Source organism: Miniopterus natalensis, chromosome 7, assembly GCF_054644295.1.
Source record: "Miniopterus natalensis isolate mMinNat1 chromosome 7, mMinNat1.hap1, whole genome shotgun sequence".
In the NCBI taxonomy this organism is placed as follows: domain Eukaryota; kingdom Metazoa; phylum Chordata; class Mammalia; order Chiroptera; family Miniopteridae; genus Miniopterus; species Miniopterus natalensis.
Window position 1 is genome coordinate 10,221,057 of NC_142087.1, and position 18,096 is coordinate 10,239,152.

At 51.8% G+C, this 18,096-nt stretch overlaps 1 protein-coding gene across 1 annotated transcript in view; it reads right to left on the reverse strand.

Moving 5' to 3' along the window:
* Positions 1-6,252: 6,252 nt before the first annotated feature.
* Positions 6,253-18,096, reverse strand: part of VSTM2L (V-set and transmembrane domain containing 2 like) — a 32,025-nt gene continuing 20,181 nt past the window's right edge. The window contains exons 2-4 of the mRNA XM_087818552.1: positions 17,434-17,603; positions 15,791-15,841; positions 6,253-6,721 (exon numbers count right to left, since the gene is read on the reverse strand). Of these exons, the coding sequence (XP_087674678.1) occupies positions 6,449-6,721; positions 15,791-15,841; positions 17,434-17,603 (494 nt within the window). The 3' untranslated portion in view covers positions 6,253-6,448. The remainder of the gene's footprint in view (positions 6,722-15,790; positions 15,842-17,433; positions 17,604-18,096) is intronic.

Genomic DNA, 18,096 nt, shown 5'->3' on the forward strand with positions numbered 1-18,096 from the left:
TCCTTTAAACAAGACACAGATATGTTTCCAGCCCCCTCTGCACCCCAGTTACCCTTGCCTGAACCCCTTCCCCTCTCTCATTTGTTTCCCCTGCAGAGCATGGAACCCATGGACCATGGTGATCCCGCTGGGCTCTGCCTGGCACAGTGTAAACCAGCCCCCTCACCTGCCTCTTTCTCAGTACTCTACCTCTGTCAGTACTACCTGAGGTGTCTGTCTTCTGGGCAGTACTGTCCAATGCAGCTTTCTTCTGTGATGGAAATGTTCTGTATCTACACCATCCAGTTTGGTAGCCACCAGCCACAGGTGTCTACTGTGCATTGAAATGTGGCTAGTGTAAATGGGGAAGTGAATATGGTATTTTATTAACTTCGGCTACCTTATTGGACACACAGGTCTGGGACATGGCTGTCCCCTGTAGTCTGCTGAGTTTTCTGGAGCCCAAGCCTGATAGACAGTGGGAAGGGCAGCCGAGTGGACCTAGCTTCCTCAGGTAGAGCACCCAAAAAGGCAGCCACTCAGTCCCAGGGAGGTCAGCAGTGTGGGCTGGGCTACAGAGCCCATCATTAACTCCCCCTTCTGTGAATGCATCATCCTTCAGCTGCTCCTCACCCCTGTAGCTGGAGCAGGGAGGGCCTGGGTGGGGTGACTGATGTGGGTTGTGCTGAGGAAAATGATGGCCTAGAAAATGGCCTTTATTAAAATGTGCCCACAGTTAACACTACCTACCAACCTACCTTAATACATAGCTAGACAAACAGTGAAAAAGGAAAACAAATTACAGACATTTTCAGACTTTCATAGATTAAGAGAGTTTACCACCCTTGCCTTCACTGAAAGGGTTACTAAAGCATGTACTTCAGCAAAAGGGAAACTGAAAGAAGGAAAACATTACATACAGAAACTGGCCAAATATATTGGTAAATCTAATTAATTTTTGACTATATAAATACCTTTTTGTGATAAATAGTGGAACTAAAATTCTCAACAATAACAAGGAAGATGGGATGGGGCAGTTCAGTTGGTACATTGTATTAAAGAGGTTGTCTTACAGAGAGGAAAACAAAGATAGTGAATAACTTTATATTATTAGGAAAATATATAGTTAAGTACTCTGTTAAAAAATTAAAATGAAATCATTGAAAGAAATGTGGTTTACAGCCTTCAAATCAGTGGGGAGGAAAAGGGATGGGTGCTAAAGAATATTATTCATTAAAAGTCAATAAAGAAAAAAAGATAACCACATGTGCTTCCCTTACCCCAAAAAGAAATCTCATGGTAATATAAAACACAATACACACACACGCACACAAAGATTGTAGAAAATAAGTCCAAATAAATCAGTAATCACAATAAATATAAATGGATTAAACTTACCTATTAAAGACAGAGACTATCAGGTGAAATCTTTTTTAAAATCAAAATTCAGCTATAAACCATGTAAAGAGATATACCTAAGACAATGACACAGAAATGTTGCACATAGACAGAAAAAGATATCCCAGCTGAATATTAACCAAGAAAATTGGTCTAACAATGTTAATATAAGGTAAAATAGAACATAATGTGAAAAGCACTGCTAGGGATAAAGTAAGTCAATATATTTCATTATGTTGAAACCAAGAATCTCACCAACAAGGTGAAAACTCATGAACTTAAAGCCTTTCCTAGCATTTGGATGGAGTCCTTTTGTAGCTACACTTACTCAAGGATTGATCGTTAATCAAACTGAATGTTCTTGTAGGCCTAAGTCCCTTAATGTGGGAAAGGATGAGGCATGAGGACAAAGGAAGATTAAAAAATAAGGTTGCTTACTAAATTATTAACCACAATGCTACAGGCTAAATCAAAATAACTGCAACTAGAACAATAAAGGCCCAGCACACCCTAAATCACTTGGGGTACATTTGCATATTAAATTGGAACATTTATTAGCAGTAGCCTAGAAAATGGCCTTTATTAAAATGTGCCCACAGTTAACACTTTCAGATACCAAACCCATGTGGGTGCAAATGCAACTCAGCAATCCTGACCTCCTTTGGGTGGGGGGGAGAGTCAGGGCAGTGAAAGGGCTGAATTTCAGATGGAAGAGATATTGGAGGTTCAAGAAACCTGGGACATTTGACAAAAATCACATTTGATGACCTTGTAGACAAAAAAGAGAAATGAGCTGGATGAGGTGCAATTAGGTAAATTTGTCTTGGGTCCCAAAGGGCAGCTGATTAATAGATGCTGTTAAGCAGGAGGAGAGTTCTTAATTACAGAGTTCTATAACCCAGGCTCAAATCCTGGGTCCCTCATTTGTTTACCAGCTGGGTGACCTTGGGAAGTTTTGTTCTTTATTTCTCTGGGCATCGGCCTCCCCAGAAACAGATAACTACCCATTTCAAGCGTTCTTATGAGAATTAAATGAGATAACTCATTAAAGTTCTTGGCACATAGCTCTGGCCAGTGTGGCTGAGTTGGTTGGGTGTCATCCCAGGCACCGAGAGATTGCCGATTCGATTCCTGGTCAGGGCACATGCCTGGGTTGCAGGCTTGATCCCCCGTAGGGGGCCTGCAGGAAGCAGCTAATCGATGTTCTTCATATCGATGTTTCTCTCTCTCTCTCCCTTCCTTTGTTTTCTCTCTAGAAATCGATAGAATAAATCTTTTTTTTAAAAAATAATAGCCCCTGCCTGGCCAGCATGGCTCAGCGGTTGAGCATTGACCAGGAGATCGAGGTTTGATTCCAGTCAGGGTACATGCCCAGGTTGTGGGCTCGATCCCCAATAGGGGGCATGCAGGAGGCATCCAACTAATAACTCTCATCACTGATGTTTCTCTCTCTCTCTCTTCCTCTCTCTTCTTCTCTCTGAAATCAATAAAGACATATATTTTTTAAAAACCCTTGGCACATATCAAGCACTCATCCAGTGATGCTTCCCAGTCTATAGAGTACAGAGAGAGTTTAGGAGCCTTGTGTACATACAGGTTTTCAGAGTTTTGGCAACAGAGTTCAACAGTATGACAAAGCACTTTGTAATTTAGACTGAAATAATAGGAGCATACTGTTGACATTGAGGGAGATGATACTTCCACTCTACTTAGCACTAATTAAACCCTATCTCGAGCAGTGGTCTCATTTTGGGGAACCATGTTTTCATAGCGACCTAGACCAGTGGTTCTCAAACTGTGGTCCCCAAGACCAGCAGCATCAGCATCCTATAGGAATTTGTTACAAATGCAAATTATTGGGACCCACTCCAGCCCTGCTGAATCTAAAGCTGTGGAGGTGAGACCTAGAAATGTACTTTGACAAGTTAATGTTAACAAACATTAGCATAATTCTGATGCATGCTGAAGTTTGAGAACCACTGACCTAGACAGACAGATATGTTAGGGGGAGATAAAGGTCTCAAAACCATGCCTTTTGAGTCCAGTTGAAGGACCTGAAGATGTTCAGCCTCAAGGAAAGAGGATTTGACCAATCCAAATAAGGGTCCAGATGGAAGAAGGAGCTGGCTTGTTTCTCCAGGTCACCCCGATGACAGGACAAAACATGGAAAACATCAGAGAACAAAACTAGCATAGTGGGGGTGGAGGGGATCAAAGCGGGGGAAAAGGGGGACATCTATAATACTTTCAACAATAAAGATAAATTTTAAAAAAAACTAGCACAGTGGACTAGAGAAGATGCTCTTGGCTACAAGTAGATGACAACTGATCCAACTGGCCTAAATCATAAGGGGTCTATTGATAACAGGATGTAGAGAGGTTCCATATCTGGCTAATTCACCAGGTCAACCGTGTCCTCAAGGACCCAGGCTTTTCCCTTGGGCTGTTGCTGCAGCTCAGTGGGATCAGCTTCTCTCCTATGGTTACCCAGTGGTGGAAGAAATTCCAGGGCTTGTGCTCATACAATCAGAAGCAGAGGAAGAAAGTATGTCTTCCTCGACTTCCCTTTCAAGGATCCTTTCCCAGGAGGACTCCCCTCTCCTTCCAGCAGATGTCCCCTGGCATCTCATTATGAATTTGGTGTTTTTTGGTTTTTTTGGGTCTTTTTTTTAATTCTCACCCGAGGATATTTTTTCCATTGCCTTTGGGGGAGAGATAGAGAAAGAGAGAAAAACATCGATGTGAGAGAGACACATCAATTGGTTGCCTCCCACACGCACCCCAATCAGGGCAGGGACTGAGCCTGCAACCTCTGTACGTGCCCTTGGCCGGAATTGAACCTGAGACCCTTCAGTTCAAGGGCCGACCTTCTAAGCACTGAGCCAGACCAGCTAGGTCTCATTATAAATTTGACACCCCAGGTCACATGACACTTCCTAAACTAGTCCCAGGCTGGGATAACGGAATTACTGGCATTGGCTTAGAACAATGTTCACCCACCATTTCTGGGCCACGGGCCCCTTTTACAGTCCGGCTAAGCCCATGGACCCTTCTTATCATAGTGTTTTTAACTGCATAACACATTTAGCTGCATAAAATAAAATGATAGGATTATAAAGCAAACCGATTATATTGAAATATGGTTTTCAAAATATATTTTTTGAAGTGTGATATAGAAATAAACTCTCTTCTTTATTAGCACATTAAATAACAAAATCCAGTGGCAGAGCTAATAACAACCATAAATTTGGAGTAGTGATGAGTGTAAACAACGTTCTGAGATACCTGCAATAACTGTTTTGTGATGTGATGATATCTGTGCTTTCTATCGGTGACAAATCACAAGTTACTGCTAATGCTGCTGTGGTTTGTTGCTTACATTCGTAAGAGAAGGGAATGCTGAATTGCCATGCCATTGGAGGTTAGTGAAAACCAAGGGGCCATCCCCCATGCAGGTGTGCAAATCCCATACACTTCATCCTCGACTCTTGGTTGGGGTTTTCTGTATTGCTTAAGTTAGCATACATATAGGCAGTAAAACTGTAAAAACAACGATTAATGTTATGATGACCTGAAAGTCAGGGCTGGTTACCTCTGAGAGGGAGGAGAGGGGCTATGGATCTGAAAGACTCGTGGGCTGGACTTGGGGGCTCTGTTCTGGGGTACTGTTTGGCTCACCCTTACTTGCTTTATAATTTATTCACAAAACAGTGTAAACATGTTTTATGCACTCTTCTGTATATGTGATTACCTCAAAATCTAAGCAAATTTCAAGCGCCTGGTGCTGGACAAAGGCTGGTTTTCCTTCGCCCTCTCCCTGTGTCCCTACCAGCTCCTGGTCTGTGCTTGGGCGCAGAAAGAAGTGAGAAAATGCTGAGTGAGGCGTGGGTGTGGGCTGGCCAAGCCCTCCCCCTTGTCCCCACCCCTCCTCCGCTGCACTGCTTCCAGACACAAATGCCCCAAAAAGACACTGCCCAGGGGTTTTTTAAACCACTTTATTCAGGTTGGCTGGTAGTCACGGATTGAATCATGTATATAGGGTTACCCACACACCCCCGGGGCAAAGCCCTCAGCCTCTCCCACGTCCCCCATGCCATTGCTGAGGGGTGGCCAGAGGTTTGAGCCAGTTCTGAGGGGGTGTTGAGCCCAATAAAATATTTACACATCACCAGGGGCAGGTGTTCCCCTGATCATGAATTGTGAGGGGATTGCTACTGGGGTCTCTTGGCTCCCAACAGCCCCAGGCCCTTGGGCTTGGCATGGACCCCCAGAGAGGGCTGAGACATTGGGAGCTGGCAGAGGGGGCTCCTGGGAGAGCCTCAAAGACCCTCAAAGGGGTCCTGCTGGTGCAAAACTCTGCATGGGGCCATGGGGTCAGAAGAGTAAGGCCCTCTGCGTGAAGGGGCAGAGATACCTGGGCCCCCCACCTTCCCGGAGGGTGGGACAGGGAGGCTGAACATGAATGACCCGCCAGGAGGCAGTGGGGCCTCTCCATGTCCTCCCAGGGCCCCTGTGAGTGACCCTGCCAATGGGCCACAGCCCCAGAGCAAGGCTCTCCAGGGGGCTCTTGCTCCATCTCTTCGCCAGGGGAGAGGTCCTAGCTCTGCTCAGAGATTCAAGTCCAAATTCGGGGAGGGGTCGCTGTCCATATCCCCAGGTCCAAGCAGGGGATGGTGGGGAGGAGGGAGAGTAAGGCTGGGAGGCCCAGGCTAGGGACAGGATTCAGGGACAAGCAAGCAAAGCGAAACACTGGACTCCACTGAAGCTGGTGACCAAAGAGGGCAGCCTGGCCCCAGCGTGGTGTCCCGCCCCAGTGTCCGGGGTGGTTGTCCCCATGGTGCCCAGGGCCACCTCCTCCGAGCCAGGTCACCACAGGGATCCGAAAAGGAAGGGCTGAGTGGGGCTTACATGCTGAGCAAAGGGGTGGTGGTCAGAGGGCCTAAGTGGTGGCCACAGGCGGTCTGGGGGATGGGGAGGCGGCTGGACCCAGGCAGTCCCGTCCCCAGCGTCCAGCAGCTCCTCATGCACTCTGTACAGCCTTAGGGGCGTGGGGGCAGGGGCTGGCATCAGTCTAGAGGCTGCAGGCCTCGTCGTCCACGGATCGCTTCCGCAGCTCCTTGCCAGGCTTGGGGGGCGGCGGGGCGGGCGCGGCGGGCGGGGCTTCGGGCAGGTGCAAGACCGAGTTCTCCCCGGGCTGCACCCGCAGGTAGGCCTTGACCTTGTGGTGCCGGGCCTTGCCGTCGCTGAAGTCGATGACTCGGCACTCGTAGGTGCCTTCGTCCGTGGGCTTCACCCTGGACAGGCGCAGCTTGTGGGAGATGTTACTGCCCACCACTTTGACCACCTGGGGGCGACAGAGAGACTGTGACCTGGCCATGGGGCGGCAGGAGGACAGGAGGGCGTTCAGGGAGCCCACTTCCAGGGCGGGGCCCCAGAGGCACTCCCACAAGGGCACACGGAGTGCAACGGAAAAGAGCAGAAGCAACGTCCATGTCCATCAACAGGGCAGATACGTAAGTGGAAGTCAGTTCATTCTATGGAAAACGGCACAGCAGTTAAAAGGGAAAACCTAGCGCCAGGCACGGCTAGCCCAGTGACTCGCAGGAAGGGAGATCTCATTGCAAAATTCCTACGGTGTGATGCTATTTCTGTAAATAAACACATAAAAGTACTCTAGACTGGTTTTGGAGACTTGGGTGTGTACAATAGACAGGAGGGAACACTGGCCTCATGTGAGAGGCTGCCTTTAGGGATGCAGGCCAGGGGAGGGCTGTGGACCCGGGATGGGCTGCAAAGTGAGTTTGAGCTTAGTCCGAAATGTTTTATTTCTTTAAAAAAAGTAAAGGCGGATCACAAATATACCAGTATTTTAATAACTGTTCACCCCCGTTGGGGGAACAAAACAAGGGTCTGTGATATTTGTCTTTATACTCTGGCTTTTTGTTTATTTCTTTGATTGGGTTTTTAAATATTTATTTTTAAATTTAAATTTAACTTATATACAGTAAAGTACACGCTTGATAAAATTTTACTCAAGTGTTTCCCTGTGCAACCACCAACCAGAGCAAGGCAGGGCCGTTTATAACCCTCTGGAGCGCACCCTTGTGGCCCTTCCTCATCAATGCTCCCTACCATGGGGTTAACTACCCTGACTTCTATCATAGATTAGTTCTGCCTGTTCTTGAACTCTTTCCTGCGCAGCTTGTCTCATACAACATGATATCAGCGAGATTCTCCATGTTGCATGTCCCAGTCTGTCCTTTTTCATTGCTGTGTAGTATCCCATCGCGTGAATATATCACAAAGTGTTTATGCAGCCACCTGTTGATGGACATTGGGGTAAGTCTGCTATGAACATAAAGCTACTGTGAGTTTTCTTCAACTAAGTGAGAAAAGACAGCTGGACCGTTATTTAAAATATATCACTGAGAAAGCTAGGCAGAGGATACAGAGGACTCTATTTTTGCAACTTTCTGTAAGTCTACAATTCAAATTTTTAAAAGTTAGAAAAAGGAAGGGGGCAGTTGGGCCTGTGGAGAGGAGGGAGTGGTGAGAAGGGGCTTCCATCCTTCCCTGGCCCCTTCTGAGTTAGGCCCTTCTTACTTCCCTGCCCCACCTCCTGCAGCCCCTGCCCCCATCTAGACAGAACATCGGAGATAAGTTCCCAACTGCCAGCTGGTGACCCCCTTATCTTCCCAGTAATCTTACCACCTCTCACATACAGGCTCACCAGGCCCAGGGGAGAGCTGACTGGGCTCCAGACCTGGGGCCATGGCACTGAGCCCATGGAGGGTGGGAGAAGACAATCAGCTGCTCTGTTCTCACCAGGCCCCAACTCCTGGAGGGGGAAGCCCCTGCTAATGACCTGTACGGTGAGGAAGCCAGATTGAGGAGCATGGTTTCCAAAGGGGTATGTTCACTCTGCAGACTTGTTTGAGAGACTGCTGGGCACTCACACATGTGACTTCCAATCATTTCACTCGTCTGCTCTGGCCTCCCTGGTCCCAAATGTCCTTCTCATCTCCTCCCAAATGCCGAGCTCTTTCTGACCTCAGGACCTTTGCACATGCTGGTTTCTGTACCTGAAGGCTCTGCCCCATCTCTCTTCACCTACTTGCCTCCCATTCATCCTCAAACATCACCTTCTCCAAGAAACCTTCCATCATAACCCTCTGTTTCCTTCATAGCAGTCATCACAGTTTGAGAACCACTTAATGGATTTGTCTGTTGACTTGATTTTTGTTCCTCTCTCTGGCTAAATTATAAATTCCATGAGGGAAGGAATATCTATTTTGTTTTGCCAGCAGCAGGAGCTGGCAGGGCCATGAGGGGGGTGGGACTCCAGAAGGGAAGAGGGCAGGTGGGCAGCAGCAGGGGGCCTGGCCCATCCTCCCTCATTCCGAGGTCATTATCCCCAAGGAAGGAGGAAAACACAGGCTTGTGGTTCAGCATGAGGCATGACGTGGGCCGCAGGCAGAACTTCCCAATAGCGAGCAGTGGGAGGCCCCTGCAGCAGCCCTCGGTGGGGGCCAGGCGCCCCTTCGTGGTGGCTGGGGCTGGGCCCAGCTGGAGGCTGCCAGCCCTGCCCATTCCATGGCCTCTGACCAAGGGCAGGGAGAGGTCCTGCGGCCCTGCCAGGCTCTGGGGGATGAGGGGTTGCTGTTGCAAATGCACAGCGGGAACGAATTACCTCAACATCTGTTTCCCTCACGGATATTAATTATCCTTCATTTGTCAGCCCTACAAGGCGCTAATGGTGTAATAATGTGAGGCGCTGGGAGCAGCCGCTCCTAGGGAGGGAGCATGGAGCGGGCCCACCCCTCTGCCCACCCTGGCTCGCCCCGGGGCGCTAGGGCCTGGCCAGGCTCCCTCCTTCCATGGCTCCCTCCCTCCCTGTCACCCTCTGCCAGCAAACACATGTGGCTTTCAGAAGCTCTTCCTCTCCAGAGAGGAGGAGGGGGACTGGGGACCAGGAACACTGCAGGGGTACTGGAGGCTGGGTCTGACCCTGACAGTCACAGCTCCCTGGCCTTGGGTTTCTTGGGCTATAACATCCATTCATTTGACACACATTTATCAAGCACCCCCTCTGAGCTAGGCGCTGGTGACAGAGCAATGCCCGCATGGGCTCACAGTCACATGCAGAGTGCAGACCTCACGGGGCGAAGGGGAAGGACACATACACACTGCTCCCTCCCACCCCAGTGATCTGTGCTTTTAAGCAGTGTCTGGAGAAGGCAATAATAAAACAATAACAGTAATAGTGGTGCTGGTAGCTCATGTTTATGGCCACTGTGAGATCACGTGCTAAAGCTCCACACATCTTATTTAAACCTCACGATAACACCCCATGATGCAGGCACTTCTAAGATACCCATTGTATGGGTCAGTAAACTGAGGCTCAGGAAGGTGAAGTGATTTCCCCAAGGCTCCCAGCTGGTGAGAGAAACCAGACTTAAACACATCTGTGGGGAGCCTCCCATGACCAGGAAACCTCAGGTCTGTCTTTCCACCCCCTCCCACCTCATTCCCCAGGCCCCCAACCCTCCATGCTTTAGGGGAGCCTAGCTCTTCTCAGGGACAGTCTGTGGGAGGGGCCCCATCATCCTGCTTCAGCTTCCTGGGGGTGGCAGAAGCATCCTGTTGGATCTCATCATTCACAAATTGGGCAGAAAATCCTGCAGCCCAGACGTCTAATGTGACTGAAGAGGCCAGAAGAAGAGACCCCCACGCGGCAGCCTGGCTGTAAATCATAATCACGGCGACACAAGCATCGACAGGCCCTAGTGGTGCAATTAAGCACCTAATTATGCTGAAAGAAGCAAGGCAAGTCCACACCATGGCCAAGAGCAGTCTCCTCCCTGCTTGCCTGTGGCCCAGGCCTTTCCAGGCAAGGCCAGGCCCCTGGCCATCCAGCAGACAGGCTGGTATTTTTCTCTCTAGCACCGCCAATGCGTATCCCTGGTGCCAGACCTTTCCTACATGTGGCCTCATGGCTGAGGCCTAAGAGTGATGTGGTGGCCCCGGGGAGGGGCTGGGCTGGGGAACAAGGGTCAGATGGTCCCTGCCCCAGGCCAGGTCCTGCTCTGAGCTCTGCCACTCCGGTGCCTCCATCAGCAACACCCAACCACTCCACCGGCCTGTCGGCATGTTCAGAACCCAACTCAGGGTCTCCCCAAATCTGGGCCCCAGAAAGCCTCCCTACTGTAGCCTGACCCTCCCAAGTCATCATTCCCATTGAGCTTCCACACTCAGGCACAATCCATCTCCGAATCTCCATCTTTCCTCTAAACATCACTGGGCCCCTCCCCTCCCCTCCCCTCCCCTCCCCTCCCCTCCCCTCCCCTCCCCTCCCCTCCCCTCCCCTCCCCTCCAGGATCCAGATCCTCGCGCACTGGCCAGAGCCAGGCCCTAGCTTCTCTCATCTGGGTCATTACCCCAGCCTCCTCCTGGGTCTCCCCGAAGCCACTTGGGCCCCCTCCAACCTGTTCTCCCATGACAGCCAGATAGATCTTTTCAAAATGCCCCCAGCTTAGAACCCTTCCTACTACTGATCCCTGAAGTGGTTGTCAGGAGGGGGGGCACTTTGGGGTCTCACCCCTGCCTCCCCTTGGCCACACCAGCCTCCAATATTTCCTCCAACATACACTCCCAGAGAAGTTCCCCTTACTGTTAGTCAACTCCTCTATACTTCAGTGCTCACCTCAAATAACACCTCCTCCAGGAAGCCCTCCAGACCCCCCCACCCGGGCAAGGTCAGGTCCTGTTACTGGCTCAGACTCCCAGGCAGTTCTCTTCATTTTGATGATCGCAATTGTCATTTGACTTTTCATCGTGTGATTATCGGGTTAACATCCATCTCCCACGTTGACTGGGAGCACCCTGAGGGCATGGGTGTGTGTGACCATGGCCTAAGAAGAGGCCTCTTCCCAGCCCTCAACTGCAGGCTGGCTGCTCTATGGATTCCCAGGATGGATGTGATACTGTTGTAATTAACCTAATTATTAATAACAGGAAAGGCACAAAGGGAAGGCCATATATCATAGGCATGTCATTTGGGCAGCTTCTCCAGGAAGACACAACTCCCAGGGGTCTGGGCAAAGGGAAGATAGGTACCCAGTGCCCAGTAAAGATGGGGGTGACATTGGGAAGGTATTGCCTGTCAGTCACACCTGGGAACAGGTCATTGGCCAGAATGGGAGTGGCCACTGCAAGGGCGTGAAATTTGGGATATTTAATTCCCTAAACAAAGGAGTTCGCTCTCTTGGTTGACTCCTGGTTTGCGGGGCTCTCACTCCTGCTTCCTGGCATTCTCTGCTGTGGCCCATGCCATGTGGACCCCACTCACAGTGGACTAATGGACTGTATGAACTAGCCTGATGCTGAACCGGACCCGGCTGCAACATGAAACGGAAACTCTGGACACCGACTCTGATTTTAGCTCCACTGAAGCCCCCACTACACTCTTCTACAACTGGACTAGAGGAAATGGGACTTTGGAAACCCGAGATGTAATTCCACATAAATAAAAATCATTCATAATCCCGTGTGAGCCTCAGAAAATTCTTTTTCTCGCAATATGGTTAAGGACCCCACCCGTAGCACCCAGTGGGGAAAGGGTTACCTCAATTTCCCCAATAACAGATGGAGTGATTTTTGCATCCACATGCGTCTCGCCTTCCTCGCAGACTGCAGGACCTAATGCCCTGTGTGTGCTGTGAGTTACTGCAGGAATTTCAAGAAAAGATAGAAATGTCTATAGAAGAAAATGACATCACAGGAAACCCTGATCCGCCACTCGGGCTGATAATACTTTGGGAAGGACGCAGGCTGCGTGGACTGCTCCAGGGGTCCCGGCCCCCACCCCGGCGGCACCCACATGTGCACCACAGGTGGGGGCAGCCAGGCAGGGCAGGAGGGGCCTGAGCTGAAGGGCCACTTGGTTGATCTGACAAACGCAGATGCCTTTTAACTAACCATATATGGAGATACATGATGGGGCTGCAGTGTGCTTCCTGAGAGCTCTTGGGCTGTTCTGGCTTTTGGGGTTTGGCTGGCAGGGAGGGAGGGTTAGGATGAGTGGACCAGAGCACTGAGCCACATGTACATGGGGACCTGGGCTTCCCATGGCTCTTCAAGTCCGAAGCGGGTTACGTGAACTGAATCTATAGCACAAATGACTTCAGTTAGACTGAAGGAGGAACTACCTGTATGAAGGCAGCTGGGCCCCCTGGGAGCAAAGGTGTGTGTGGAGAATTTCACCTCATCTTAAAATTAGAAAGTTGGGAGCCATCTCTACTTGCAAAACTGGTTAAGGGGAAACTAACCTAAATTGTAAAACAAAGAACTTCAATTAGATCAAAAGAAAAACTTCCAGAACTTGAAAGTTGCTGATAGGCAGGAGAATCTGCCTGAGCCACAGGCAGGAGGCCCTGATGGCGGAATCCCCGGCAAATACACACTACCTGGAGAGATGTTTTTAAGGTCAGGGGTCCTCCCCCAGGCCCCCAGCTAAATGAGATAATTCATGTAAAGTGCTCAGCATGGTTCCTGGCATATGGCAAGCATTCAATAAATGTTATCCGCATTACTATTATTATTATTGTCCTCCCACCCACACAGCAGATCCTTTGGTTCCTGTCCGGTTCCCTGCAGAGAAGCTGGGCCTCTTTCACAGCTCCAACCCCGGTGTGTGCTGGGAACAGGAGTCTGTGATTTACAAACTCATGTTAAATTTCCACTCCAGTAACCACTATCATTCACATGGCCAAATCCATAGGACTTTACAGTTTCCATAAAAGTGTTAGCAGTGAGTGGGGAAAGGGAGGCGTGGGGAGGGGGCAGAGCTGGAGCCAAGACTCGGCTCCCAGGACCTCAGTGCTGGCCCCACTGTGTCCTCACAGTCCCAACCCCACACTCAGCACAGCCTCTCTGAACCCTCTCAGGGTAACCACGGTGCCCCAACAGGTCACTGAGCCCCCCCAGAACCCCAAAGCTGCCCAGCTGGTCAACTGCACTGTTTGCCTCCCATGGTGTTTTCCAAAAATCAAATTGGTTCCAACAGTTAAAAATCAGGAGATACTCTACTGAAATTGGGATTTTTAGAAGACACGGGACTACTGGGCTGGAATTCCTACTTGGTTCAGCTGGTTCCTGCAGAATAGGGCCTGGGTTCTGCAGGATGGGAAGGAGTGAAGTCCCACACGAGTCCTTCACTCCTCTACGTCACCTGCATACATGCAAGTCCAGGCATGGGCTGCATGCCATGTTACCATGTCCGTGTGTCGAAATCTGTCCAGGTTTACGCACCCATTGGCCTGGGTGTGTGTATGTATGCGTGACAGTCATTTGGTAACTTCTCATTGGGCACCTATTATGTGCCAGGCACCATGCTAGGCTCTGGAAATGTAACCGTGAATCAGGCAGGCACAGTTCAGCCCTACTGTCTCCAGGGGGAGTCACAGGAACGGATAACTACAGACGAAAACGCAGCCAGCAGGGGAAAGTCAGGGTTCTGGCTGAGTCGCAGGGTCCAGGGAGACTGGCTTCCTGAGCTCAGCGCTGGAGGAAGAGAGAGGGACAGACAGAGGGGCTGGCCTGTGAGAAGGCAGAAAGGCAGCACGGCTGGGAGAGGAAGGCGAGCTGGGTCAAGCAAGATGAGACAGCCCAGAGGGTGAGCAGGGAGCCCAGAGACTTGAAGGTGACAAAAAAAAGTCTGACCTTCTCCTAGACTGCAGGAAACTAGGGTGGGCAGCTGCTTACAGGCGCCGGCCAGCTGAATGTCTGTGTATTTAAGAGCAGTCACGCGTGTGACACTGTCCGCAGGAGGCGCCGGGTCTGAGACTGAGTCCCTAAGCAGATCTCCGGAGCCCCAGCTGGTACAGAGTCGCAGGGCCTGGGGGTGCGGGGCAGTGGTTGCGCAATCACTCCGAGCACATTTATTTTATTTAACTAATTAGCATCCTCACATTCCCCTCACGTGGGGCCCAGCAGCCTCAAATTCTAATCCTCTAAATCAATTAGATTATTCTCTCCTTTGCCTGAGATGCTCCTTAAACCCCAAACAAAATCACAGGAGAGAGGGCCACGATGAGCGGGTGTATAAATATACACAGAGATCCCTACCTGTCTGAACTTTCCTGTGGGTGTTTGAGCAAGAAACTGGACATTACCTAGGGACATGCCCTTGGGAGAGAGAGTGGGGGTGAGGGGTTGGGGGTAGACAGGGGGTGGACCAGCAGCCACCCGAAACTGGAAATGGCTCAAATTTCCAGACCCCAACTCTGAAAGGCCCTGCAGCAAACAGCACAAATGATGCTTTTAAGGCCCTCTTTTCTCATCTGGCCACCTCTTGCCTAAGGAGCTGCGGGAACCTCGCCCAGGCCTCCCTGCCTCTACTCTGCCACCTCCAATGCCTGCCTCCAAGTGCCCACCCTACACTGTGACTTCTGCTGTGGCTCCTCCATGTGTCTGTGTCTGGTTGCCTTTGGGGTCCTGAGCTCCCCAAGTCCTTGAAAAGTTGTGGAAGCAGCAGCAGAAGAATGAACTTAGAGGCCATGCCCCACACATGCACACCTATACCCTGCAGCACCTGCATTTGCTGAGTGTGCTGGTGGTGGACTTCTAGCTTTCTGCCAGCTGACTTCAGGCCCCATGCACAATCCCACCTTGGTCCTGTGGCCACATGTATCCCCAGGCCTGCCCCTCTACTCAGTCCCTTTCACCTCCTTTCTCAATTCTGCCTGCCTCTTCCAGGCCCCTTTGGGTGCCCTTCACCACAAAAACTGTCTCTCTGGGTTCCCCACCTCTCTGGGCTCCAGCATAGCCCAGAGACAAAGTCCTTGAGTCAGCTCAGCCTCACCATGACCTCTAGCAAGTCTCTGAGCCTCAGTTGCCCCACCTGTAAAATGGGCGAGTGCTTGCCCTTCCCTATAGAGGTGTAGCAATGATAAAATGAATCAATGCATAAAAGGCCCAGCCAGTCCTGAAATCCTTTGGCACAGCTCCCCCACCCGCCTCGCCCCAGGAGCCAGAGGACCCAAGTGACCGTGAGAGGCTGCAGCTGTCAGTCATGAGGGGCCGAAAAAAGCCCACTCAGTCTCATTAGGCCCTGTTGGTTCCACAAATAAAAAACGCTGCTGAGACAGACATGAAGCATCAGGGACACACGCAGCCTTGGTTCCCGACAGGAGAGAATGTGTCTTCTCTCCCCCTGTCATTTTTTGTGCCTGTCATTCAATGAACTTGAAAAATCTCCAGCTTTTAAAAAACAGATCAGAGCCACCCCCCTTCTTTTTTCCTCTCCTCCATCTTCTTGCCCAAGCTCCCCACTGTACTGGACCAGATTTTTTTTTTTTAAATTACAGCTGTGTCCTCCATTAGCGCCCTTGTGAGAAGTCATTACAGAACTCACACTTATTTTGGTGGCGTCCTTCCCTGCGTCTTCCTGCTGAGATGCTTTTAGCTGTTGGGAGCAGGAGGGGTGGAGAAAGCAGAGACAAGCCATTAGCACCACAGGGTGGGGGTTCGGACAACAGCTAAGATTCTAGCTACAGCAGGTGACACTCTGGGAGCCCCTGGGTCTGGAGCTGGGGGTCCCTCGGCTCTGTGTCCACTCAGGGGGTGGAAGTGAGTCAGGGCAAAACCCGTGTGTGCCATGCATTTAGCGAGGTGGGTATCTGGGGGTAAGTGGGGTGGGTATGTGTGAAGGAAAGCCGTGGGTCTGCTTGGTGTGTCTGTGGGAGTGTCTGCCTGTACACCTGCGAGTGTGTTGCATTTTCAGGTGTGTCGCACACATGAGCGCGTGTCTGCAGCAGATGCTGTCGGAGCCCTGCCCACGTGCCGTTCCCTGCAAGCTGACCCCGAGGCATCCAGCTGCAGACCGGCTCCCCTGCCTGCGGGCTTTCTCCGAGCACCGCAGTCCTCTAAGCCCGTGCGTTGGGGAGTCCACATTCCCAGGAGCACGAGTCTCTTCCGTATGTGTGCAGATGTCAGAGGATGAACCTTTGAGAATGTGAGACCCTGCGCACGTATGCACAGGAAGGTGTGTGGACGTGTTCGTATGTGAGTGGGTGGGCAGAGAGGTGTGCGTCTGCATGTTATCTGCACATGCACAATGTGGGAATGAAAGTGTCTCAGCTCTGGCTCCCCCAGATGGGACTCAAGTGCAAGTAGTTTCTTTAGGAGTGATCCCAGGACAAGTCCGTGGGGGAGTCAGTGAGGGAGGCGGGGAAGGGAAGGGTCATGAGGGGTGTGTTACGGAGCTTGTGACCACTGGGGCGGCTGGGACTTGCTCCCGCTGGGCCCCTCAGGAAGAGAGCACAGCACTTCTGCACTGATGCCAGCTGAGGGGCAGGGACCCGGGGGCATGGGTACTCCTGCGCTGACCCACAGGCTCTGTCCACAGAACATCCTCGGGCAGCCAGGGGGTTGGCAGTTGGCAATGGGGCTGATGGCAGGGTACGGAGTACACCCCACCCCCTGCCACCAGCCCCACTGCCAACTGCCAACCCCCTGGTGTGTGGGCAGGGACTCCAACAGCACCCGGTCCCGTGGCGGGCACACATGAGCGTGTCGGTGCGTAGAGGCAGGTGCTCATGCAGTGCCCGGCTGCGGGGTGGGCCTGCATGTGTGCGGAAGGGGGCGTGGGTGCTTGTGAGCTGGGCCACGGTGCCTGCTGTGTCTGCAGGGGCCTTTACAAAACAGCTGTCCACTTGGCTTGGGGCAGTGATGGAAGGTGACTCAGGAGACCCACCTGGAGCCAGCTTCTGTCCCTCTGGCTTCACTTTCCCCACCTGTACACAAGAGTGTAGCCGCCTGTAGCTACACTCTGTGCCCTCTGGAGGCCTTTCTGGTTGTGCCTGTCCTAAGTGCTCAGCCTGGCTCTGCCTCCAGCCCGAAAACAAGCCTCCATTTCAGGGGGAAGGGAGGGAGATAGGTGGGTGCTAGAGGACAGACAGCAGGAGCCCAGGCCCCTCAGAAGAGATGAGGGGCAGAGACACCCCCTACCCGGGGGCCGGGATTCTCCCAGTCCAACTCTCGTCTCCTGGGGTGTACCTGGTTCGAGGCCCACGCCTGCTTGTCGGTCCAGTCCCTGTGGCTCCGCAAGTACCACCACTGGATCTCCAGCGAGTAGGAGGGGGAGCCGCTGCCGCGGAAGGAGCAGGCCATCTCCACGTCCTCGCCTGTCCGCGCCGTCATGTCGTGGGGCATCTCTGTGAACAGGGCTGTGCGGAGAAACGGGGAGGAGTGGCCGGGGGTCAGGAACGACAGGGCCGGTGGGCACAGGCTGGTGGGGGGGAGAGGTGGGGAGAGTGGGAGCAGCCAGGCCTGCAGGTGGGAACCGCCTGGCTTCAGGTGGGGCACCTGGAGCAGCTCAGCGAGGGGTGAGCAGCAGGGGGTAAGACAGGATGAAGGAGCCAGCCTGGGGCTCTGAGTGCCCCACCGGAGCCGGGCTTCTCTCCCAGAGCCTGTGGGCACCATGGGAGACTCACGCAGGGGAGTGACAGATCAGAGGAGGGCTGGGTTGCAAAGTGGGAGCAAGGAGGCCAGGAGGCCAGAAAGGAAGCTGCCCTTCTCATTAATTCTTCCAGATTTCTCCAGGCGCCTCCATCCCAGTTCCCTCCCGGGTTGTCCCCAACCCCAGTGCACAGCAGCCAGCGCTGTCTCTGTAAAAGCAAATCAGGCCTGGCCACCCCTGCTCAGAACCCTCCCGGCCCC